The sequence below is a fragment of the Molothrus ater genome, chromosome 12, assembly GCF_012460135.2.
Source record: "Molothrus ater isolate BHLD 08-10-18 breed brown headed cowbird chromosome 12, BPBGC_Mater_1.1, whole genome shotgun sequence".
NCBI lineage: Eukaryota > Metazoa > Chordata > Aves > Passeriformes > Icteridae > Molothrus > Molothrus ater.
The window spans coordinates 13,150,972-13,175,872 of record NC_050489.2 but is presented as its reverse complement, the minus strand read 5'-3'; the positions used below and the strand labels follow the sequence as shown (position 1 = coordinate 13,175,872).

Below are 24,901 nucleotides of genomic sequence, written 5' to 3'. Positions count from 1 at the left end.
TACCTCTGATAGAATCAACAAGAGCCTAACAGAACCCAAGAGCACAACAGAAACAACTGGAACAGAGTATCACAACCCCAAACCTCTGCAACAAACCAATACCCACTGCTGACGGAACACTGCCTAGTTTGCGTGTCACAGGGGGACACGATGGGAATAATGTGAAGGATGGGAAACCATCACATCCCTGGGAACCAACAGCTTCTGACCTTTCTAGCAAAGCCTGCTGAGAGAATTGGGTGGGTTGTTTTGTACTCCTGGCTTTAATTACAGCCAAGTGTTTAAGTTATTCTCCTCCAACCACCCCCATGTCCCTCACAAGTACAAATCTAGCTTTTTATAGCACATCCGGTATGGATGTTAAACACATTCAGGAAATGCACTTTCAGCCCCAAACATCCCCTCCCCTGGACCAGTTAGGGGTTTGTAACACGGAGACGTGGAGTCGGATGTTTGGTTTTGTGACCGTTGCTTTTCTGGGTTACTTCTGTCTGTTTAGAGAAGGGAAATTCAATAAATGCAGGGTAGGCTGGCTGCATTCAGAAATAATACATGCTGCTTGCAAGGTGAAGAAAGAAAAGCCAGATGGAGAGGCCACTATTAGCTGCTCAAATTCCCTGCACACAGTGCAAGGCTTTTTTTTTTAATAGCTGACAAAGCTCCTGGGGGCTGACAATGGCTCACAGCACAGTGGGTGTCCACAGGCACAGCTAGGATCCCAAAATCACGTTTTTCACTGCCTTGTGGCAACAGACTGAGGCTCTCCCATAATGCATAAGGGAAAAATGCACCCTCTCCCCTAAAACTTCTATTTTAAGTAGACAAAAGGTGCAAAGAACTGTCAGGCTATGCCAGGCTCTGTCAGTTCCCAAGCACTGCTCTGGCATGTCACCAAGGCTTGTGACTCTTTGCTCCAGAGCAGCAGGGTCTGGATAGCTTGGTTCAAGTCTAAAACCCGACCACTGTAATTTGCTTAACATACGGGGCTTGCCTCTGGCTTTAAGGAATACCACAAGCCTGCTAGTAATTTTCTCACCTGAAAATACCCTGGCTGGCTTCCCAGCTGGAAGCATCTGCCTAAGCCCAAAGGCAAGCATGTTTGCTGGCAGTCTGAGGGATCAGTCTCAGATACCAGTCCAAGACTCTCAGATCAGAGGGCCCATGCTGGCCAGATTGCCCCAGAGAACCTCCTGCTAAAGCCTCAAGAGAGCTGGGCTGTTCCACACACTGCCCCCAACACCACTGCTGTTCCTCTGCCATAGGATCCCTGCACAAAGCCAGGATGCACTGCAGGAGGCTGTGAAAAGGAAGGCATTTGGGGTGTGCTGCACTGGGCTTTGGTGCTCTGAAGAAAGGCAAGACATAGAAGCCCAGGATATTTTTCCCCACCCTTCTCCACAGCCAGGTCACCTCATGTTCTGGCCAAGCAACTGTCAGTAGGACATCACACATCAGCAAGCTGAACAATGACCTAATTAAGCTGCTTCCAAAATAATCTCACTGAAGGAAAGTTAAAGTCCTTGAACTAATTATTTCTTATACTGATTTTTAGTCTACTTTTTTCCATATCTGGAAAATTCTTCAGATATCTGTAACATGAACTCAAACTGAGCTGTGGCTATTACTCCTGTGCAATCCAAGCTCCAGCAAGAGCAACCGTGCCCCTTGGTAATGACCAGGCTGCACAGGCCACCCAGCTTCTCCCCTGGGCCTGTAAGGCACAGGAGGAAACATGGATCTCTGCTGAACTGGAAGGTGAACAGCCCCTGGAGCTTTCCCAGTGGGCTGCCAAATCTGCCTGCACTCAGAGCAGCAGACTGGAAGGCAGGTTTGAAGACATGGGACCACCAGCAGCATGCACAGTGTGGAGCTGCCCCAGCTACAGCTGCCCTTGAACAAACTCTGGCCACCAAAACTGCACAAAGAATGCCAGCCCAACCCAAGGCAAGTTTTCCAGCACAAAACCCTGTACACAACACTTAGGTTACAATTAATGAGCTCTGCAGGGACAAACCCTTGTGCAGTGTGAACAAGAGCATGAAGCCTATGCTCATCTATGCCTTCATTCACTCAGAACAGCAGCTGTCAAGGGCCATGCACACACACACACACTCTATGCTTTCACTACCCTGAGCTAAGTACAAGCTATGCAACACTTAGCTGGAAAAATGAGTGACAATCCAGCTGCAGCAACTGAATAACAGCATCTCAGGGAAAGGCAGCCTTAACTCACACTGGAGAATTGCTCTAAGCAGACAGGAAAGACAATGTATTTATTTGATGGGTATTGTTCCTGTGTGATCAAATCATATGCAGCTTATGTTTTTCAAATATCAATGCAAGCAACTGACTTAAATTAAAATCATCACTGAACATAGAAGCATGTCCTCCATTCCTAAGAAGCTGGTGATCTCCCAAGCTCATCAGGAACCAGGCTGGCATCTCAGATACACAGGGGACCTGACCTCCTTGTATCTTTGACAAGCATTATGATAATCTCAGAATTAGGAGTTAGAGCTTGAACAGAAAAGTGACAAATCCACATCAAAATGATATTAGAGAACATCAAAGAAGCAAAAACATCTCTCATTTAAATGCTCACCCAAAGTCTCTAAGAAGCCACAGCCCAGCCTGACATGGCTTTTTATAGCCCTGAGAAGCACCTGTCAAAGGAACTGCAGGCGATCTCAGCAATGTTCCTTGGCTACCTGCAGTTTCATCAGCCTGCCTGAGACAGTCAAATCACTCTTTCCTTACTAGGATGAATGATTTATGAGGATTAAAAAATTTGAGCCTGAACCTATGAAGTGAGTCACTGGAACTCACGGGTTGCCTCCCCCGCTTCCCTCCAGCCCAAATCATCACACCTTCCAGGCCTAGTCTTGCTCCCACTGAAATACTGCAGAAAACAAACAGCCAACAAATACTGCAGAGCCTGCACTATTGGCTCCAGTGCCATCTTTCTCACTAAGGGCCCATACCCAGGCAGGGAAATCCCAAACTCACCCCGAGACTGTCGGCAAGGAAGCTGGAGCTGCTGCCTGCAGTTTCTCTTGCTGCTTCAGAAAAGATTTAGCTTCTTTTGAGTTTGAATCTACTTCTTTAGTCACCCTGTTGGAGGAAAAGAGAAAAACCAGATGGTAAGGAAGAGCTGTACTCAACAGTAAAATCAAAGATCCATCGAGGAAACACAGAAAGCAGGTACAAGAGTCTGCACATCCCCTGCACAGAGATCACCTTCATCAGCTGCAAGCTGAAGAACACACATCTTGTTAAGATTTCATTCCCGTGACAAACCCTCTACATTCATGGCAGAAAAAAGAAAAAGAGTAGCTAATTAGAGCTGGGGGAGGAGGGCATGTTTTTTCTTTCCAACAAACTGGAATGCTTATTCATTCAAACAGGCCTGTCTCACTAGCAGCTACTAAATGCTCTCCTCAGGTCACTGGGGGCAATTCCAGGCTCTTAATTGGGCTCTTGATTTTCTCATTTGTTGGTCAGTGAGGCAGCTCTTCAGCCACCCATGTCTCACAGCCCAGGCACACAGGCTTGGCAACATCTGCAACCCAAAGGAGAGCATGGAAACTGGCTCTGGGGATGGGCAATGGGAGAGAAAGCTCTGACAAGGCAGAAAGTAGAAATTTACTCTCATTTTCTAGTTAATTTTTGTTTGAGGCCCTGAGGGTGCAAAATATTGAACTTCAAAAAATTATAAATCAATATGGCATCTACAGCAGGGAATGAATTATAAACATGAGAAAGAATCTCTACAAAACCACTCAATAATTAATTGTTAGAAAACCCCAGCTACTTTAGCCCCCCTCATTTACCATGACCTGCCTCCAGCTACAAGCTTTTCACGCTCTCAGTAGCTCTTAATGAGGTTGCCCTGATTTGCCAAGCTAACAATTTTGTTCCCATGGAGCACAAGCCTGTGAGCCTCTCCAGGGCCCTGCAGCTCTATGGGCACAGAGGCAGCCTAACCCACAGCTCAGTCAGCACAGAAGAAACAATCTCCATCTCACCCTCTTACATCCTGGGCCTCTGGTTGTATCTGCTCTGTATCTGTGCAGGCTCATCCCTGGTCTACACCATTTTCTGATGAGAGGCTGAAAGCCTGGCTGGCCATGGGATCTCCCCTGGCTACAAATCAGGCAAATCACCGTTTGCTTCCTACCCACCAACCTGACCCCACAACTTCCATGAAAGAACTGGCCAATAATAATGGAGAAACCCCAGGAGCTGCAGCCCCAGACAGGTTTCTGCTGGGCTGGCATCAGGTAAAGTGACACAGAGTTATCTGTTAACCCTGGGGGCACTGATGTCCTGAAATCTCACTTGCACACAAGTAGTGCATCCCCATCTCCATCCTGACAGTGAATCAGCATCTGAAACTCCCTTCCTCCTTCTCCACAGACTGCAAATGCAGTGGAAAAGGCACAAGAATAAATGCCTGTGCTGTACAACTGCTCAGCCTTGTTCTGCCAGTGCAGGAGGAGATTAACCCCATCTTCCCCTGCACTGTCACATGCTTTTCAAACCACGGCAGTCATGTGGATAGAGACAATCCCACACCAGGAATACTTAGAAGTGTTGGCTGATCAGATTGGTAAGGGAAGGGGTAGGAAAAGGAGAAAAGCACTTCAGGAAGAAAATAAAACCTTGCCACAGCATCATCACAGTTCACCCCAAACACAGTCACAGCCCTTGGTAGCAGTGGTCATGTCATGTAGCAGCCACACACCAAAGGTTACCCTACATCCATGGATTTCATTTGACAGGATAAACTTGGTGTCTTCATGCAGCAATAAAACAGAATTCCCCCCATCCATGAGGCTGAGTTCACATCAATGCAATCACACAGTCTATTTATTTTCAAATGCAGCATCTAAACAGCCAGCTCTGACCCCTGCCAAGCTGAGAAGCAGCACCCTCTCTTGTGCACTCTGCAGTGCTGGCTCCTGGCAGGGTCCCTCTCCTCTTGTCCACCCCTGCACTGCTGTGCCATCCACGGTGCACCCCTGGCATGCAGGGAGCACCTGAGCCACAGAGAGAAACACCAGGCAACCTCGGGTGTGCAGGAATCCAAGAGGTGCAGCACAACAGGGAGGGAGTCTTCAAAGCCAGTGGCAGAGCTGAGATCTGAGCACTGGACCCTTGGCCTTAACCTCCTGTGTATCTTCAGCCCTCTCCAGCCTGGAGACAGAACTAACTGATGTCTCTCCTACCAGCTGAGGAAAAGAAAGGCACAAGGCTAAAATGAAAAACAGCTCTAGGGATTTGCACTCCCAGAGTTAGCACACTCTTGGCTGGACCAGCAATACAAGCCACAGCTCTTGGAACAGGAGATGCCCAATCCCAGAAAGGGTGAGAAAGCAGAAAGCACAGGCAGAGTGTGGCACAGGCCTTCAATGACAGACACTTCAGCTATCCAGGGGCACAAGACAAGTTGCTATTTGTTGTTTATTTGTGCTTTAATTCTCACACCCTCCTCCACCTCAGAGTACCAGTAACAATGGCTGGGCACAAAATACAACACTTAGTTCCATTTTCTTTGCTCCCCTTGGCCTGCCAGCAGCTGCTCTAACATATATTTTTGGACTTGTCTGCTGCAGAAATTCAGCTGCAAAGCTGCATGCAACCTGTTCCACCAGGACTGCCCAGCTGGGGACAGGGGAATGCGACAGAAATGTAATTAAAAGTGACCTTTCAAGGCAATTCCATCACAAGACCCACTTACTGCCTCATAAAGTGAAACAAAAGCTGCTCTGAGGCAGGCTGCTGCTGGGCTGATGCCAGCAGCAACTCCTGCACCACTCCAACTGGAATGACGGAAGAGTATTAAGGAGCTTTACAAGGTATTAATTCAGGTTATGCACATTTCAACCTTTCCCAGATCCCAGGCCAGGAAGGAAAAAGAAATCCTCTGATCTGCATTATTATGGGAGACAATAACTCTCTCCATGTAGAAACCAAAACAATTCTTGTTCTTCATGGGCAGAAATGGGAGTCATTAATTCAGCTGGAAGAAATCACAGTCATTACTAAGGAAAATTACAAGACCTTTCACTTTTAAATACTTGATAAATAACTATTTGCCTGACTGTTTACTGGGATGCTATTCACACATTGTAATCCAGGACTAAACATGAAAATAAGTATATTGTCAGCAATAAAACAAGTAGCTAATGTCTTGCCCACTTGCAGCCCCTGTAATTCACACACAAAGCCACTCACTCTTATCACTTTGCCACAGAGATTTCATTACACTGCCATGCTATTAAATTGCATAATAAGACTTCCAAAACACAGAACAGTTATTAATTTTTTGGACCATGCCAGAGCCTGGTAGCACAGATGATGCTACTGTACAAGGTGTTGTGCAACTGTAAAATAGAAATGTCTTCCATATTTAGAAGTTATTATAAGGAAAACATGCTAGAAACTGGATCACTGAGTGCCCTGAGTACTTACAGATGTTCTTCTTAAGACCCTTCATCTCTGAACCAAGCTCCAAGTGGTAGCCAAACATTTAGGCATGGCCATACCTACCCAGCCTGCTGGTTTGGTGCCCAGTGGTGGGTGTGTTAGTACCACCTTTCACTGAAGAACTTAGCACCCATCCTTTCACAGTTACCAACTGGAATGCTGCAACCTAAGTGCATGGAAAAGGCCCCAGGTTATGTATGCTGGGCACAAACCACATGAGGACAACACCTGCTGTCAAGGCTGTCCCAAAGGGGTTCCACAGAGCACTTACAGATGTGAAATGTGGCAGATTAGTTTAAGAGCAAGTGGTTGATCTGCTCCCAGCAGTGCCCTTAGCCACATAAACTGCTACAAAGAAGGAAGAATACATGCTGGAATGAGCATTATGCTGACAGCTCCAGCTAATCTGCAGAAGGGGATTAAACCCAAATTTAAACCTGAATTATTAGTTCAGTGGCAGAGTGAGTCTAACACACCAGCTTGTCTGCTGCTCCCTGGTCCTACACCCTGGTCGAGCTACCAGGGAGGAGGGCCCCAATCCATCACACCATGGCACAACACAACACCCACAGCCCAGGACTTGCCCCACTCCAGCACAGCTGAATCCAGTCCTGCTTGGCAGAAACAGAGCTTGTGTGAGGGATGCCAAGGCTGCAGTGTGTCAGCAAAGTGCCCAGCTCAGCAGTGAGCTGCAAGGTGCCCTGCAAGCCCTTGGAGAGGTGCACCAGCAGAGCTTCATCCTTGCACAGAGGGGAAATGGAGGCAGGACAAGGGCAAGCTGGGAAAGATAAACAGGTAAATCAAGAAGGCTTGCTGGCTAATTATCTGTAGTCTGCTGTGTAATAGCAACTTTATGCATCCCAAGTGCCAAAATCCCTCCAATTTACCCCCAGGTGGCTCAACACAGCTCCATTCTCCTAACCAAAACACCTGGTGCACATCAGGCTGAGAAAGCACATGTTGGTATTTGTGTATAAGGGGACTCAGAGCAGAAAATACAGTTAAAATCTTTACTCACAGCAGCACAAAGTTACCCTCTCCCCGACCTTCCTGCTGAGAAAGGGAGAACAAGAGTGGAAGCTGTGGAAAATGCCAGCTCTCTTTAGTACTCAGGACACTCTCCTCACTTGGGAAACCTGCCCCAGTTTAGACCTGACACAGTTATAAAACTTTCCACACTATCTTAATGTTAGCTCTGGGGAATCACAGACCAAGTGGGACAAAAATGAGGCTAATTACCCTTTTTCATTATTCCCCATCTGTGTTTAGTCTCAATAAATAGTCCTTCAGCCTTCTGGAATGATCACTTAAGGAGAAAGTCATACTCATCTACAGGCGTTTGTTAAAAAATTAATCCATTTTGAGCTGAAGAATAATTTTTCTGAATATTTTTTGGTGGACTTTTGTGCTTGAGCTGCAATGTCCCAGGTGCCTTCCACAGACAGATCCTCCAGCCTGCAAGAAATGCTGGAGTGCACAGGTTCAGCACTTTGCAGGAGGGAATTAGATGCTCACACAAGTGAACCTCCAGACCACATCTGCCTGCACACTGCATATGTATGTATTTTATGTTGAATTACCTGGTGTAGAGCACAGAGAGCTAAAATTAGTATGTCCCCAACACTTTTCTAATTTCAAAGTAAAACATTCATTTTCCCCCTTTCAGAAAAAAAAAAAAAAGAGCATTCCTCTTCAAACCAGGTGGGAGAAGCTGGGACACTCAGCCTATTCCCTGAAGCAACACAGACAAGACCAAGCTGGAATAACTGATAATTTTTTAGGCTGACTAGATAGGCAGAAGAAGCTGGCTGGTTTCTAGACAGAAGCTGTTGGCTGGTTTCTAAAAGGAATCAAATGTGATGAGAGCTCTCCTGCAGCCAGGCAAGGGCCAAGCTGCCTGCCTGGTGCTGCTCCTCACAGCAGGTGTGTGCTGCTATCCAAGCAGTCAGCCCAGGCTGCCTCTCAAACCAACTCACCTGAAAGCAAGCAAAGGTGAATGGTATTTCAACATCAATAATGCATAATCTTGTAAGCCTTGAAGGAAACAACCAATTTTCCATTATCTCCTGTATGACAAAGACTCCGTGACAGATGCAAAGAAAACATCAGTGGATGGACAGTGCTGCCTCCTGAAATGCTGACCAAGCTGTCAGGCCCTTTTTGGACTTCTGCTTGCAGCTTCTGCAAGAGGCTCCCTAAATGCAGAGGGTAGCAGCACTCCAGTTATCAAACTCCCACTGGGGCTTGCAATAGGTAGAGCATGTCAAACATGGCTCTCTGGAGAAGCTGACTGCAGCCAGGGCACAAGCCCTGCCCTTCACCTTGTTGACTGGAGCTGTATTCACCCCAGTTTTGGCACCTCCAAGTACCAGGTCTCCTCTTGCTTAACTGGGTAAGTATTCCCTTAGCCAGCTCCATTACACTGCCTCGAAGTCCCACCACACATTAGCATGTCAATCTTTGAGGCATCCCTGTATCTTAATTTGTACCTCTCAAAAGGATTAAATCAAGATTATGGAACACACCTCTGAGCTGAGTAATCCAGGTGAACAGATGAGCTGCTGCATGTGTGAGTGTGACAGTCCCCCATTAATCAGGACCTGCAAATCCACTGAAAGCCAGACAGATCCCTGCACCCTCCAAAGCAGCACAGTGCTTGTGTCATGGATGCCTCTCCTGCTGAAGCATGGGAGTACCACAGGTATTAAGAGCCAGGGGTTCCAAATTCACTTAGAGCTATGAACACTGGACACAAAGGTTACACAGATCATAACAGGAGCCAGCACACACTACAAAGCAGAGGCATCCCCATGGGAAAGGCCAGACTAAGCTTGGCTCAGTTTGTAAGGTGTTAATGAGATTTTATGGCAGCAAACAGCTCTGCCTCCCCTTCAGGCTAACACAGAATCCCTCTTGCTTTACCATCTCTTAGTTACAGAAAAAAATAATGCATCTTGCAAGCTGCACTTTCCAGCAGGGGAAACCCCAGGCCCAAAGCCTACAAAGCAGGCTCTGCCAGCATCTCACCAGAGATCAAAAGCCCTTTTCTGAGCCTGGAGCTGTCAGGAATGAGCAGCAGCTTGGAAACAAGGGAAACAGGCCAAGCAGCAAAATGCTGGGAGTGGATCTGAGGCCCCTGAGATGAAGGCATGAACAGAGGGACCAAAGAGCCCCTTACTAATAGCAGAAGAGCTCTTGTGAGACCTGAATAGGTCAGTAAGCATCTTCTGTTTTCAGATTTTTAAAAGCCAGGAAACTACCTGAGAGCCAGATAAAGATACAGTATCTTCTGGGAAAGGATGTGATTTTTACTGAAGTATTTCCACACTGACTTACACAGAACACAGGCAGAACACACAGTGAAGAACCCAAAGATGAGACAATGCAGTTTGTCATCCAGTTCCCAAAGCCAATGCAGCACCCAGACACCCCAGGTTTGAAAGACTCAGAAATGGCCAAGTTAATCTGGAGGTCAATCCATCATTTTGGAGATGCTTTGAGACTCCTCCTACCTCTGGAGATCCCAGCTGAGCCTCCTTTTTCATCACACCGATTACCAGCAAAACCACACAAATGAAAGCAGCATGGATAAATTATTTCCTTGAAAGCAGCAAGCCACATTAGAAGCAAAGATGACTTTCAGGTGGGCATCTGCTCAGTCACCTTGGGAGCCTCAAAAGCATGTTGAGATAAAGGAAGACAACAGGGGTCAGCGTGCTGGTGAGTGCAGGGCTATTAAGCAACACTTTGCAAGTCACAGCCCCTCTGAGCAGAAGCCTCATCTGCACATCTACTAATGAGAAAATCCTGATTAGACACTGTTCATTAGCCCATTCCCCTTTCCCAAGCACATTAAGCAAACCGTAACACGATTTATTTTAGAAGCAAGTGTTGTGGCTTAGAGTCCTGGCTAGGTTTGATGTTTATGAAGTTACAATTTCTGCAGCTGCCTTTGAGAAAGGCAAATGGCTCACAAGTGAACCAGCACACAGCATAGCTCCTGCTCACACTTTCTGACCTCATCCCTGGGCCACCATTGTGCCAATCATCATTGTACAATGTTAGTATTCCCCAGGGAAATTCTGAAGCATCAGGGAATGGATGCACACAGAGGAAAGGTTATCAAAACCAGCCCCTGAGACCCTGTCATTCTTGAAAGGTAACGTATTTTCACTTAATGGCTTCCAAAAAAAAAAAATCAATAGTTGTTTTTTAAATTGGAAAAAGCCAATATAAACTGTGGGTAGCTGAGGCATGCTTTGACCTCTAAGAAAAACAACAGCATAAGGGCAGAAACAGGCACTGCCTACACTCCACTATGCCAAGATCAGCATTTTGGTGCTAGAAAAGCAACCACCCACTTTTTAGTCTGCCACCTCTAAACAGTGGTCACATTCATGTTCCAGGTAACTTTGGTCAGTCTGATTTGTCTTATGGTCCCACAGCATCATCCCCATGCTTATACAATTCAGATTAAATTTCTGGGAAAATCTAAAAAGCCAAGGTTTTTGCACCATGCAAGCTTCCTTCAGAAAGGGGTATGCCACCAGAAAGTGGCTAGAACACATTTCTCTAGAACACCTTAGCCAAGGAGGACTGAGGATAAAACCCTACTGACATCTGGCACCACCAGTCAGCAACACAAAACAGAAGTCCTCAAGGAGTGGCTTTTCAAAGGGCCACTTAAATTCATTTGTCTTACTTTTTCTAACAATTCCTTACTACTGCAATCAAAGCCACTGCAAAAAACACATCAAAATTTGAGTGGTTTCTTCCTCTGCTCCTATTAGCTCAGTTCACTGTCTTCCATATCTGGCCTGACAACACCCAACCACCTCATCTGGTGGAAGCATCATTTGCTCTCCCCCTGGAGAAAAGGCAGGGCTTTCCAAAATCAGGCTTCAAGATACAGATTCTGGTAATGCTCACCTGCCTTCTCACTCACAGGTATAAGCAATACAGCAAAAGCTTTTTCAAAAAAGCACACATGGAAGACATCAAGCACATCAACCTTGATCAGATGTGCACCACAGCACCTACAACATCAAGAGATGCCCACCCAAACTCTTGGTCTTTCTCCTGATTTCAAAAGCTACTGTGCCTCACTCAGCATTGCTCAAAACCCCATGAGCACACAACAAATGACCAAGATTTACACCCAGCAAGAAGTGTGAGCATGCTGCCAAGCCCTTGCATTGATTCATCCACTGAGATCCCTGAAAAGCATCACAAGGTAAGGAGAGGGTTAATGGTGTCACAGGCTCTCACTGCTTGTAACCTGACAGGTCTGACTGGGCCATGCTGAGAGCACAGAGCTAGAACAAAGATGGACAATTACATGTTTTAAAAATTACCCTCTGTGCCAGCTCTAAATCTTGAGACTTGTGGGAGGCAATTCTCTGCTCTTTTTACCCATTCCCCTTGAAATACATCATCAGCATCAGGATTTTCCTTCCACTCTTCTTGCTTTCCAGGAAAAAGCAGAAGCAGCTGCTATTGCTCAGAGAGCCACCTTATCTGTCTTCAAAGCAACAAAATAATGACAGACTCCCAAACTGCTTGGTTAACACACCCTTTGTTTGCCAACTTTGTCACATTTGGTTGTCTTAGTAGCCATGTAAGGAGCACAGAGGACATCACAGCCACTGATAAGGAATCAGAGCCTGAGCAAGGACTGTGGAAAGCTCAGACTGTTCTCAGGTGTCTGATCTGTTTCTCCTGCAGCCCTTTCCACCTGCTTTCTCCTAAAAGGGGTCTGGGATTAAGTGGTTGAAGCTCTGGAAGAGGACAGTAGATCCAGAGTTAAAACAGTGAGTGGTCTAGGACATAACATCCAAAAAGCACACAGGTGAGCTAAAATTAATAACAGGAAATCAATATTCCAGTAAGGAGAGGCAGCATAAAGAAATCCCAAAGCAGCAGCACTGTACAGCTGCAGAGAACTGAATTATATCCTCACCTCCACTCTGAGGTCAGCACTTCTTGGTGCAAAGGAATAAATCAGTCCTTCACCAGGTCTGCACAACTCTGCTGAGGAGCTCACCAAGGTGAAGAGCTCAGCAGCCCAGAAAACATCTCAGACTGGGCTCAGGCCTCACCATCTCACTCAATCAGGCCTAAGGTAAACCTCACTGACTTCACAGGGCACCAAAAAAAGAACCTGCTCAGCCACCTCCCTTCAACTTTGCTTCTTCTGCTCAAAAGTCATGAACTTTGTCACTAAAGCCCTCAACTTAAGGTGCAGATAAAGGTCCTTAAATTTCAACTTGTAAACAATCTCCTCTGAATAAATCTTTCCTGAATCCTTGACATAGGCTGAAAACCTGTGAAGCAGCAACACAGAATGAGCAATGAGGTTTTGTCCAGGTACATCCTAGATGATAGCCACTTACAAACAGTAACAGATGATAATCAGGTTCTTTTTCAACCCATCCTTCAGCTGTGGCAGATGAAGTACCAAATTCAGCCAGTAAAAACCTCAGGAATTACTACAATAATTTAAGCTTATAACTATTTGGTTATAAATCTGATACCTTAGGTACTTCTTTAGCACTTTTAAGATGTAATAACTGCACTGTGAACCATCATGCTCCCTAGCCCAGAATAAAGCTGCCACTCAACTCTGCTCAGCACATGTAGCAGCACAGCTTGTTTCCTCAGAGCACAGTGGTCACACTGTAAAAGCAGCAACCCAGGGGCTATTCCAAGTCACTAATGTGGTCTCCTACACAAGTCAATGACAGGGAGCCCTTATCAGAGATGGGAGTTCATGTCTCACATAGAACAGCTCAATACACTGTTTTGACATGAGTTTGCCCACCTCTTTCTACAGAACTACAGAAACTTAAAGTATTCCTTAAACCCAGCAGCAAGTCACACACTCAGTGTGACACTGAGTTTGGCACTGGCCCCTCCTACTTTGATTTGGCCCATGCAATGCAGCAGCTCAGCGTGGACCCCACCTATCCTTGTGAGAAAGGAGCTGTGACAGGAACACCTCCCCATTCACAGCTTTGCTTTGGCTACTTGGTTCATGCACATGGGGAAGCAGCCAAGGCACTGAAGCAGCACAAGGCACAGCTCTGCCAGCACAACACAGCACCATCAGTACAGCACAGCAACTCTGCAGCAGCAGGAAAGCATTCCCACCACAAGAACAGCCTGTGTAAAGCTCTGGCTATAAACCACACAAACAAACCATGTGCAAGAAATACAAAGCTCCTAGTCTGGAATCCTTTACTTGGAATCTGCAGCATATGAATAAAGCAGGGTGCTGAACACAGGCCTCCCATTCCTGAATTAGCACCTAAGCCATTACTCTTTTAACTTAGTTTTGCCTTCCACAAGCCAAATTAAGGTAGAGAAGATGTTTCAAAGTAAAATCTGTTCTTGAGAGCAATCAATAACCTGACTCTGCTCGTCCCTCACAGGCTGCCACACTGACACCATGGGGCCAGACCAGCTCCATGTATGTGAGCTCCACTCTGCTGCAGCCCCAGCTGGACACAAAGTTCACTTTCATGGAAAGAGCACAGAAAAACCATTCTTATGCACTGAGCACAACAGAGATTTAAAGAAAGCCAAGGACCAAATCCTTTTGGAGTGCCAAAGAGAAAACAAGCAATTACAAATGGCAACAGTTTTTCCCTGGCACTGGGGATGCAATTCCCTATTAATGCAAACACACGTCCTGCACTGTGAGGCAAGTTCATAAACCAGAGGCTTCAAAGGAGTTTCATTCTCTTCTGCCAGGGAGAAATGTCTTGAACTTCCATTTAGATGCTGAATTGCCTTTGCAAATTGCTCTTGCTGCCCACAATTACAGCCATTTGGGTGACAGTCACCTGCTGCTCCTAATCTATTTAACATGAGGGAGACAGGAAAAGCAGACAAAAAAGTCCCAACTGGAAAGCACTGCAATCAGTTTGTTTCTAGTTCCAGGATTCAACAGCTTTAGTTTTACAAGGCAAAATTATATAATGCATTTTCTTAAATTAGAAGCCACTAAATTAAAATCTTCATTTGGTAATTGTTAATTCCTAACACTCCAAAGCTAAAGTTCAGCACTAGCAACTGATACAAGCACAGACTCATCAAAACAGACATTAAGTGCAGCAACAACCTACGGGGAATTGACAACACAAAGCCCCTTTACTTTTTCAGTATAGCCCTGTAGCTGGAGATCACTTTCAAGCCACTTCTGCTACTTCAATCAGGCCAGAAAAAAATCATACCATCATCTTACAGGAGAAAACAAATTGTTCTGCAACAGGAGATCAGGACTAAATGATCTTCTGTTAAGAGCTTCAGTGAGCAGACACTGAAAATTTGTGTCCTGAATCTTTCACTGCTTAAACACTGATCTAAATTCTTCTCAAGGTTTCAAAAGAGCAACACTCAACAGTAGCCTCAAACCATTTAGAAAGGCAAGCAACAGAGACAGCTCTCATTTCAGTTCCTTCAGTGCAGAAATGCACACACACACACACAGCCCTACCGTGTGGTGGCCTTTTATAAGCAATGATTTGCCAGCTGCTTCCCAGGCAAGGAAGTCAGTGTTGGGTATTCAGAGCATTTGCAGACGTTGGGGGTGTGCTAAGACAGCCTCCTGCTAGTCTGAGGAAAGAGAAACCCTCTGGGCCTCACCTACTGCCATTAGGGGAAAGCACCAGCAGCTGTGAGTAGCAAGCACACCTTGTACCCTACCCACAGCTAACAGTGGAACCCATTTAAGGAAGCAAGATGTAGCAAAAAACATAAAAGAATCAGCTTTGCATATCACAAAAATCAAGGGGGCAAAAAACATTGAAGGATTTTTCTGTTATCAAAGAGCTCAAGAACATAATTTTGTTGTAACTCTGGTACCAGCAGAAAACAGTGCTCCAGACCTCACTGCAAACCTTCTGTTGCTGGTCATGTAACCAACTGTAAACAAAGCATGCATTAGCCTTGGTGTTTGCAGAATTACAGTCTCATTGTCACCCAGGCTCCAGCTATTGCCTATTTCATCAAAAATTGGTAGAAATTTCTACTGATTCCTCTGCAGCTTCCTAAGGGAATCAGTAAGCACTGAGCTGTACACTGGTGCAGGAAAATATGTCTTTTTCTTAGTTACAGTTCTTAAGAAACTACAGATAAGATACTGGTGTCAAAAGCATAAAACCAGCATCTTAGAATCCCTGAGCAACTTCTGTTCACATAAAGCAACCCATGTTTCAAAGGACAGTGAACAAAGTGAATTAAGTTCATCAGTGAATGAGGGGTACTCCTATGTTCTGGCTTGTCCAGGGAAGTAGCAAAGTCCCTACTATGGCTCACAGCCCTCCTCAGATTTTTCAAACAGCTCAGGCAGCAGTGCTAACATGAAAAGCAAGAGCAGCAGAGGCCCCAGCTCTGCCTCCTCCTCCTCCAGATTTAGGCAGAGTGAGTGTTACTGCTGGGAACTGCTGCCCTCTGCTGTCACAACAAACAGGCCAAGTCACTTTGACAAAACCAGGGTTACTGCTGCATATAAATAAAATCCCCCATGATAAGAACTAGCAGTTCACAGGGCAGTCAGATTTCAGGTGGGTTCAGCCAGGCCCCTCAGTTCTGGTCTTACACATTTATAAAACACCTGGCCCTTCTTGCAGCACAGCCTGAGAGGCCTCTTGTAAGCCAAACTCAGCCTAAAGCAGGGTTTTACCCAGCCCATCCCCTTGGCTGCAGCTGTTTCAGAGGCAAAAGTGCTCAGCTGTTATTCTGCTCAGCAAAACACCTCTTACTGCCTGCAAATCTTTTTTGTGGATTGTGAACATCACCAGGAAAGTGCCAGCCAATAGTCCTGCCTGCAGCATAGAACCTGGACTGGGCTGAAGGAATAAAATGTGTTCCCCTCATCCTTGTGGGACCAGATGTGCTTCCTTCCCTGTCTCAACCTTCCCAGGGACAGTGCCACCAACTGGGAGCTCTGCCAACCATTACAAACACTGGCCAGATGGGGAAGCCTAAGTGAATTTGAATTACATTTATGAATGTTATGAAGTTGAGTAAAGACTGGGGTCTGCATATAAGGATACTCTGCAGCTCTGATGCAGGAAAATCCTGGCCTCATTTTCCCTGAGATCTGTATGTGCTCACAATAATAGAAAAAAAAAAAACAACAGTGTAAAGAAGACCCACTGTGCCTCAGAGCCCAGCTCCAGCCTGCCCCCAGCACTCAGTTTGCACTGGGCCCACAGTGGACACATCACATCTGCCAACTTACTTGATTTCCTCACCAGCAAAATCGAACGTTTTGGTGATTGTCACTTTTCCTGAATCTTTTGGCTTCTCCTGAGGCTTATTCCCACTGTTCTCTTCTTCAGTCTACAAAATACAGGAAGGAGAAAGCAAAACAATATATTTGTGGAGCCAAGCCAAATTATTATTCCAAAGGGCCAAGGGCCCAACACAGACCTTGGGTAGCACTGCAGTTTAGAGTGGTGGTCAAAGCAAGTCACCCACAGACAAAATAAAAGAAAGAAATAAATTTCATTCCACCAGAATGAAATTCCCCATTTTAGTTCCAGGCTGTCATTGAAGCTCTAAGATCAAAACAAACTAAAACAAGAAGTGAAATTGTAATAAATGTAAATTGTGATAAATAAATGTGAAATTGTAATAAATGTAGGAAGGAGCAAGAATACATTGCAGTGGTCCAGAAAGCAAAAGCTTGGAGATTTGGTTCTCTCAAACTAAGCACCACCAAGCAGAAAAGCTGCCAAGGTGAATTCCACTAAAGAACATTTATTTTTACTCTAGAATAGAGAATAAGAAAACTCATCAGCAGAAAAAACTGATCTCCCTACTTGTCAATAACATCTCTTTGATTTGAGAAGGAAAAATCTTTATGAAGCAATTTGTCAGCAGTGCCTCTGAATTTACTCAGTCACAGCTACAGCTGCTAAAAGGATACGTAAAAAACGTTAACCACTCTAAGTTACCAAAACAAACCCCAAATTCTTGGTCTAAAACAACCACACACCACAGAGATCTTCCAGAAGGCCATGCAAGCCCAAGAAGTTCACAAAGAGAACAGAGGAACTGCATGTCTCCATGAATTAATCCAGGCTATGGAGGAACTTTCAAAGGTATCTCACATTTTAGCAACCTGCCCATAAAAGTAGAAGTGCTTAGAAGAAAATGTTCACTTCTCTTCTTCCCTCTGACTCTACAAGTAACCACCCCAGCTGCTCAGTCAGTAATAAGGAGAAGCAGGAGGGCTAAGATGAAAGGACTCTCCTTCCAAAAGTTACAATCAAATACTACAAAACTACACTTGCTCCACGACCTCCCAAGAGTCATGGAAAGAAGCTTCACACAGTCAGAACTGTACTCACCAGGCAAACTCCTATCTTCTGTTAATGACATTTATAGTGGCTGACCATCTAAAAAGCCCAAACTGATAATTCTAGCAACAGAGGCTCACTTGTGGTATGTTCTTCCCTTCTACCACCTAAAGCTTGAAAGGTTTTGACAGGCAAACACATGCACCTGGTTTTACTGAGAACCAAATCCTTTCTAATAGCTACCACACACAGAATTCTCTCTCCAGAAAAACCTCTGCCCACTGAGAGCACCTTAATGGGGCTTACAAAGGACACAAGAAAGCCAGATTCAATCTTGCTACAAATGTGCAACATGCAGCACCTTCCAAACCCCCTCCACGAGGATGGAGGCACAGAGAGTCCAGCACAGACCCCTCTTGTTTCCCCACTCACACACAAAGCCTCCTTCTGTTGTTGTTTGTTGTTTTTTAAGCATCAGGAAAGGCACAAGCCTCAGGGAGAGCTGTGCCCCCATGCACAACTCAGACCAAAGCTCTTCCTTCCTGTGTCAAAGGAGGCATCCAGCACCAAGAAGGGAAGCCAACAGGGATGTGTAGGACAGCTCCAAAAGCAGCACCACCTCCACATTTGGAAGGAAATCAGCACCATCAGGGGATGTGAGTCTCACAAAGCAGAGGGGGCAGGGCCAACCCCAGCCTCTTCCCAGCTCTGTCCAACACCCGACACCAGCCAGAACCAAGGGGGGGCACGCTCTAAACCTCCAGGCCTTTCCCACCCTCCCTGGGTGCAGGCCCAGGCCCCCCTCACCTTCTTGATTTGTGTCCCTTGTGTGGCAGCCACAGCTTTGGGCTTCTGTCCTACATCACTGAGGAAACTGGCCCAAAGAGCATCCTCTTTCTTTTTTTCTTCTTCTTCTCTTCTTCTTTCTATTTGCTCTACATCATCCACTTCCTCCTCTTTCTGCTCCTCTCCATTCTGCTGGGCCTTTTCTTCCTCTTTCTCATCTGCCTCTAGCAAGAGACCGCCTTTCTTCCTCTTCCTGAAAGCAGATGCCAAAAAAGAAGAAAAAAGGTATATGGAGCTGCTGCAACACTATGCCAGAGCTGAACTGTAAGCCTGGGTGAAGCAACGTAATATTTCATATTTTAACTAACACATCCAATTTGGGAGGCTCTCTCTTAACCTTGGAAGTGTATGTATTTTATTAAAAGATGCTGCTGCTAAGAAAATACAGTGAGACTGATGCAGGCAGTGCCCCTGAAGTGAACTGGCCCCTTTGCATGCATTTCTGTGAGTATATAATGGACTGAAACACTGGTACAGGTTGGCCAGTGGCTGCCCCATCCCTGGAAGTGCTCAAGGCCAGGTTGGATGGAGCTTTGAGTGACCTGGTCTCGGGGGAGGTGTCCCTGCCCATGGCAGGAGGGTGGAACAAGGTGGTCTTTAAGGTCCCTTCCAACCCAAACCATTCCAGGGTCCTGTGGTTATGGGATAATGCAGGAGCCAGGAGAGGAGGAGAACCTGGGCTAGATAGAAACCAACCTCAACTAAACTACGTATACATTTATATCAACGTGAGAAACCCCGTCTGTGCGTGCCTTGCACTGAAGAAGGTTAATATAAACAACTCCTGCTGGGGAGGGTTTTCAGGCACGTTGTCTGTCGGGGCCGAGGTTCTCTGCTCCTGCCACTAAACCGGAACGCAGCGCAGCGTTTCCCGTTCCCCCGCCCGCCCCGCGCCGGTTCCCAGCGGCCGTACCTGCTGCCGGGGCGGCGGGGGCTCCTCCTGCCGCGGGCCGGCCGCGGGCTGCCCGCCGGCTCCTCCTCCCGCACCAGCTCGCTCTCATCATCCTCGCTGTACTCCGCACCTGCAAGCACACACGGTGAGCGCCGGGGGCGCCGGCAGCGCCGCCTCCCGCCCGCCGCCACTCACCCGAGGGCACGTAGTCATCATCGTCGGCCGAGGAGTACAGCTCCTGCTCCGGCTCCGACTCCGAGCCCGACATGCTGCGGCCCGGCCCGGCCCGGCCCCGCCGCCTCGCTGCTCCCGTCCGCGCCTGCCCAGAGCGCCGCCGCCGCCCGCAGGCGCCCCCTGGCGGACCGGAAGAACAGCCGCGCCTCCGGGGCGGCGCCGCGCGCGAGGAGCAGAGACGAGAGTCCGCCAGCGGGCCAGAGCGTCCCGCCGGGACTCCCAACGTTCCTTGCGGCCCACAGCCGTTCCCATGGCAGCGCGGGGTCAGGGCGGGGCCCGGCTGCCCGGATGCCAGCCCTGATTGGTGAAAAGCTCTGTCTATCATCCCACAACGCTTCCCATTGGCTGCGGCGGGCGGAAGGGGCGGTGGCGGATGGCGGCGGTAGCGGCGGGGCGGGTGCGGGGATGGACGGCGGCGAAGCGGGCGGCGGTGGCGGGGGGCTCCTGCAGCAGATCCTCAGCCTTCGCCTCGTGCCCCGCGTGGGCAATGGCACCACCACCTACTCCAGTCCGCTCTCTACCTTCCCAGGTACCTCCGTGCTCGGAGCGGCCTCCGCCCACCGGGGCCGCTGGAGGCCTGCGGGCCGCGGGCCGCCCTCACAGCCCTTTTCTCCACAGAGATGTGGTACGGCGTCTTCCTGTGGGCAGTCGTCTCCTCCCTTGCCTTCCACGTCCCGGCCGCGCTGCTTGCCCTCTTCACGCTCCGGCACCACAAGTACGGCAGGTTCATGTCCGTGAGCGTGCTGCTGATGGGCATCGTGGGACCCATCACCGCCGGCACCCTCACAAGTACGGCAGGGTCGGGGCCTGTGCTGCCTTCGGGAGCGCGTGGGATGGCGGTGTTCCCCGGGATGGAGATTTCCGTTCTGGCTTTATTTCCCCCTTGCCCCACGTCTGAAAGGGTTGGACCCCGTGTCAAGCCCTGCCCCGGGGATACCAAATGTGCCCAGCGGGTGCAGAGCCAAAGGGCCTTTCACATTTCTGAGCACCTGGAGGAAAATCTCTCAGGTTTGGTGTCAGTGTCCAGACCTGGGTAATGTTTGCAGCCTGTGGGCTGTGCGTGGGGGATCTTGTGACAAAGGTGTGTCCCAAACCACCTCAGTCCCCACACCTGCTGGAGGCCTCAGCAGAGTTTCAGCTCCAGTTCACCCATTGCCACCAGCACGCTCTGGTTCCTTTGTCAGCCATCCCCAGCCCAGCATTCCTGCCTGCTGGTGAGCAGGGAGAGGTTCAGACCCCGCTGTTCTCTGCCCCAGCCTCACATCCTGCGGCTCCCCCCTCATCCCTGTGCAGAGCAGCTGTCTCACATTCACGTCTTGGCTTTTCCCCCTCTCCACAGGTGCTGCCATTGCTGGAGTTTACAGAGCTGCGGGGAAAAAAATGATTCCCTTTGAGGCCCTCATTTTTGGCGTGGGCCAGACGTTCTGTGTGGTGGTGGTTTCCTTCCTGCGCATTCTGGCCACTCTGTAGCTCCTCTGGAGAGGCTGGAGAGCACAAACCAGAGGGGGAGCACAGGACTGCTGCCTCAGAACAAATCACAGGAAGCACAGCTCCAGCCTTGTGTTTCTTCTGCTGATTTAAAGAATTGGGACGGCTTGGTCCTGCCTCCAGCCAGGCTTGAAATTTTAAAATTGTGAATTTTGTTACTTTTTGGTAACATTAAGTGCCAAGTGAAACTTTATTTCTCTGGAGGGTAGAAAAATGGCTCCCAGAGGAGGAGACCCGGGTACCTGTCACCAGTGATCAATTGTAGTAACAGGACATGACTAAAATGGGACACCAGCTGTGCTGGGGTAGGAACAGGACCAGAGTGACATCGTGTCCTCACAGCTCACTCGCCACTTTGTTGCTTGGTTTTCAGTGAACATGAAACTATTTTAATCTCAGTTTTTAAATTAAAAAATTGTTTTCTCCTGGCCCAAACTTTTTAATACCAGGTCATAGCCATAGTGGATTTGGGAGCAGCAAAAGGAAAACTCATTTTAGATGGATGAGAGTGCAGATTTGTGTCTGGGGGCTCTGACTGTGAATGCTGCACAGGGGAAATGACTGGTATAGAAAAGATTTTGTGGATTTTATTGCAGCCAAGCTCTTCTGGCCCTGTGAATATTTTGCTCAGAGGCAGAGTGGAATAGGCACTCCAGAAATCCCAGGTGTGCATGTGGGCGTGCACAGCTCTCCTCAGGCTTTGAAGGAGGCTTGTGTTTTCAAAGGACCCTGTTCTCCTTTGACTTGCTGATGCTGTTCATGTTGGTGTGCTGGAGCTGTCTGCACTGGTCTGGAGGTGGCACTTTTATCCAGCTTGGATAAAATCCCTGCTGCTGCCGCTGAGAGCTGCCTGGCCAGGCTGGGCTGTGACTGGGGTGTCCCCAGGGCAGCATCCAGCCCACGGTGTGCTGGGGGCTGGGAGAGCTGCAGGGCTCCTGGCAGGAGCCTGGGTGGTTCCTGTGTCCATGTGAACACAAATCAACCCTTCTCCACAGGCAGCACTGACTCCTCATGAATTGTTTTAGTTTGTTTTGGTTTTAAGTGACTTTTAACTAATTGGTAGCTCTGCATTGTGCCCGGAGTTGTGCTGCATGGCTGGGACACTTGAGCAGCTCACTGGGTGCTTCCTGGGGCTTGGTTCTTTGGGGAAGCTGAGGTTGAATTCCTCAGGGATGTGGCTGGGCAGTGCAGCCACCCCTAGGGGTTTGCTGTGGTCTGTGTTTGTACCCAGCTCACACGTGTGGGCCCCAGAGGGGAAGCACTGTCTGTGTCCAGCCTTTCAGGGGACAGTTCCCATCTGTGTCTTCATTGAATTCCTCTGGTTTCCAAATCAGTTCCTTTTGTACCAGTAGCATTCCTAGGGCCATTTGTCTACCATGTCCTCAGTGCTGGAATGACAGGACGTGGCACTTAGTGCCATGGTTTGGATGACACAGTGGTGACCAGTCAGAGGTTGGACTGGATCTTAGAGGGCTTTTCTAAACTAAATTGATTCTGTGACCCTTCAACAGGGCACTGTGTTTATCATGGAAAAGGGTTTCTCTGTGCATGGACTCCTCAAGAGTGGTGTGTCAATGGTGGGAGGTGTTTTGCAGGAACTACTAACTGAGATTACTCTAAATTTTAGCCTATGTTAATTCAGGGAATATAGATGCACAGTTTAGGAAATCATTTAATGTGAATCCTTCTCCTTAGGTGGGTGAGGTCCAAGTGATGTAACATATACTAAACCCTGGATCTGTGGAGAGCCCTGTGTGCTGTGCTGCTTGCAGAGAGCCAGTCTTCCTGCCAGGGCAGAAATAATGAAAGAGAAGGAATAAGCTTTCTTTCTTTTCCCCCTTCCCACTTCGTATTTCAGCATGTGTACAGAGTGCACAGTTTAATTTACAGGAGTTATCCTGTGTTTTCCTGGATGGATTAAAAGTATCTCATGGAATTTGAATAGGGTGGGTCTGGCTTTACCTTTCAGGTGACACCAGACACCAATGTCCTGAAGCAGCTGCTGTGCTCTCCTTCACCCTGCACTGGTGCCTGGCACCACTCAATAGCCATTAAGCTGATTGCAACTGAGAAAGCACTTTATCCATGTGCCCCATGCTACAGCAAGAGGAGGTTTCCTTGCAGGAACAGGGCTGAGGGGTGCAGGACACAAATGGGGCTGTTACAGAGCTCAGAACAAGTGAAAATTGCTCAGTAAAGTCACTCTGTTGGGTGAACTGAAAACCTCCCATTTTCTATCCCTTGGGATCTCTCAGACTCTGTTTTGAGGGGACTCTGGTTTACTTGAAGAGTTGGCAGCTTGATCCTGTTTGGAGTGTTTGGAGCTGGCAATGTCTCTCTATGCCTGGATGTTGTGAAATTTTCAGGGAATTCTTGCATTAAAGGTGAACAATCAGCTGCTTTGTCTTGACACATGAGCACAGGAGGCAAGTTCTTTGTGTGGTGCTCACAGAGCATCCTCCACTCTGCTGGCTGCTGCTGGCAACCTCCCTCTCCAGTAAAACCAGAGCTAAACAGAAAGGAGGAGCAGCCTTGAGCTGAAGCACCAGATGGCAGTTGAAGCCCTGGTGGCAGTTTCCTCTCCTCATTGGTTTGGTCTTCCCTTTTCATTCCTTTATTCCAAGTGAGGCATATGAAGGAATCTCTTCAATTTTCATCAGGTATTGGTAGACTTTGCTCAGTCAATCTTGTCAAAAACTGCAAAGAGCTGGCAAAAACATCAACACTGAGGTGTCCTGGGCTCAGCAGTGCTGTGAGCCTCTGCTGGGGAGCCCAGCCTGTGTGCTGGTTAAGGAAACACCTGGAGAAGCTGCCTGCCCTGGAGGAACACGCGCTTATGCTGAGGCTCGTGGCCCTGCTCCCTGTGTGTGACATCCCCTCTGCCCCCACCCGGCTTCCTCTCGCTCACAGCTGCAGCTGTCATGAACAAATCTTTGTATGATTGAAAAATCTGTACATTTTATTTTTCTACTGACACTCCTAATCCTGGTGGTGATTATCAGTAAATTCTGTAACTCTTGAGGTGAATGAGTGTTGTGTGTTTGTTCTGCAGCAGGACAAGGGTTGTGCTTTTCAAGGGAGCTGCACTCCTGCTTTGCTTGGGGCCATGTGCACCAGAAATGTCCTGGTTCTGGTGGTAAATGCTGTCTGCATTAGGAGCTGGACCTGCATCTGCAGCCAGGCACCACAGAGGTGACATCTCACTGCTGCTCAGTTGCTGGGGACAGGCTTAGCTGTTGTCCCTGTCCCTGAGGGGACATGCTGGGGCCCTGCACCCCTAGGCTTGGTGCTGACCTTTCCCAGCCCCTGGGGCTGTTCCGTCCCGGGCCAGTGGCTTTGCTGGGCCAGCATTCAGTCCCTGCACAGCACTTGGGCTCCCCTGGGCGTGCAGGTGCAGGAGCCCACAACTCCCCTGCCTGGTTCTGGCTAACCCCAGGCCAGAGCAGTACCTGCACTGCAGGGCCAGCATTGCTGTTTATGGATGTACAACCTCCAGAGCCTGAGATGGGCCAAACAAGCGTTTGTAAAAGGGTGGCAGCTGTGCCTGGTGGGCATTTCCAGGGGGCTGGTAACCACGGTGCCTTCACTGCTCTCCCAGAGGAGCATGCTCCAGGATCAAAACTGGCCTGAAAAATTCACATCC

At 48.0% G+C, this 24,901-nt stretch overlaps 2 protein-coding genes across 2 annotated transcripts in view; one reads left to right on the top strand and one right to left on the bottom strand.

The window, feature by feature from the left end:
- CFDP1 (craniofacial development protein 1) overlaps window positions 1-19,863 on the bottom strand; it is a 60,142-nt gene extending 40,279 nt beyond the window's left edge. The window contains exons 1-5 of the mRNA XM_036390500.2: window positions 19,732-19,863; window positions 19,558-19,666; window positions 18,606-18,837; window positions 16,736-16,836; window positions 3,007-3,111 (exon numbers count right to left, since the gene is read on the bottom strand). Of these exons, the coding sequence (XP_036246393.1) occupies window positions 3,007-3,111; window positions 16,736-16,836; window positions 18,606-18,837; window positions 19,558-19,666; window positions 19,732-19,804 (620 nt within the window). The 5' untranslated portion in view covers window positions 19,805-19,863. The remainder of the gene's footprint in view (window positions 1-3,006; window positions 3,112-16,735; window positions 16,837-18,605; window positions 18,838-19,557; window positions 19,667-19,731) is intronic.
- Window positions 19,864-20,175: 312 nt separating this feature from the next.
- Window positions 20,176-24,279, top strand: TMEM170A (transmembrane protein 170A). The gene is made up of 3 exons (XM_036390464.2): window positions 20,176-20,299; window positions 20,389-20,559; window positions 21,110-24,279. The coding sequence occupies exons 1-3, from the start codon at window positions 20,176-20,178 to the stop codon at window positions 21,238-21,240; spliced, it is 426 nt and encodes a 141-aa protein (XP_036246357.1). The 3' UTR covers window positions 21,241-24,279.
- The last annotated feature ends 622 nt before the right edge of the window (window positions 24,280-24,901 follow it).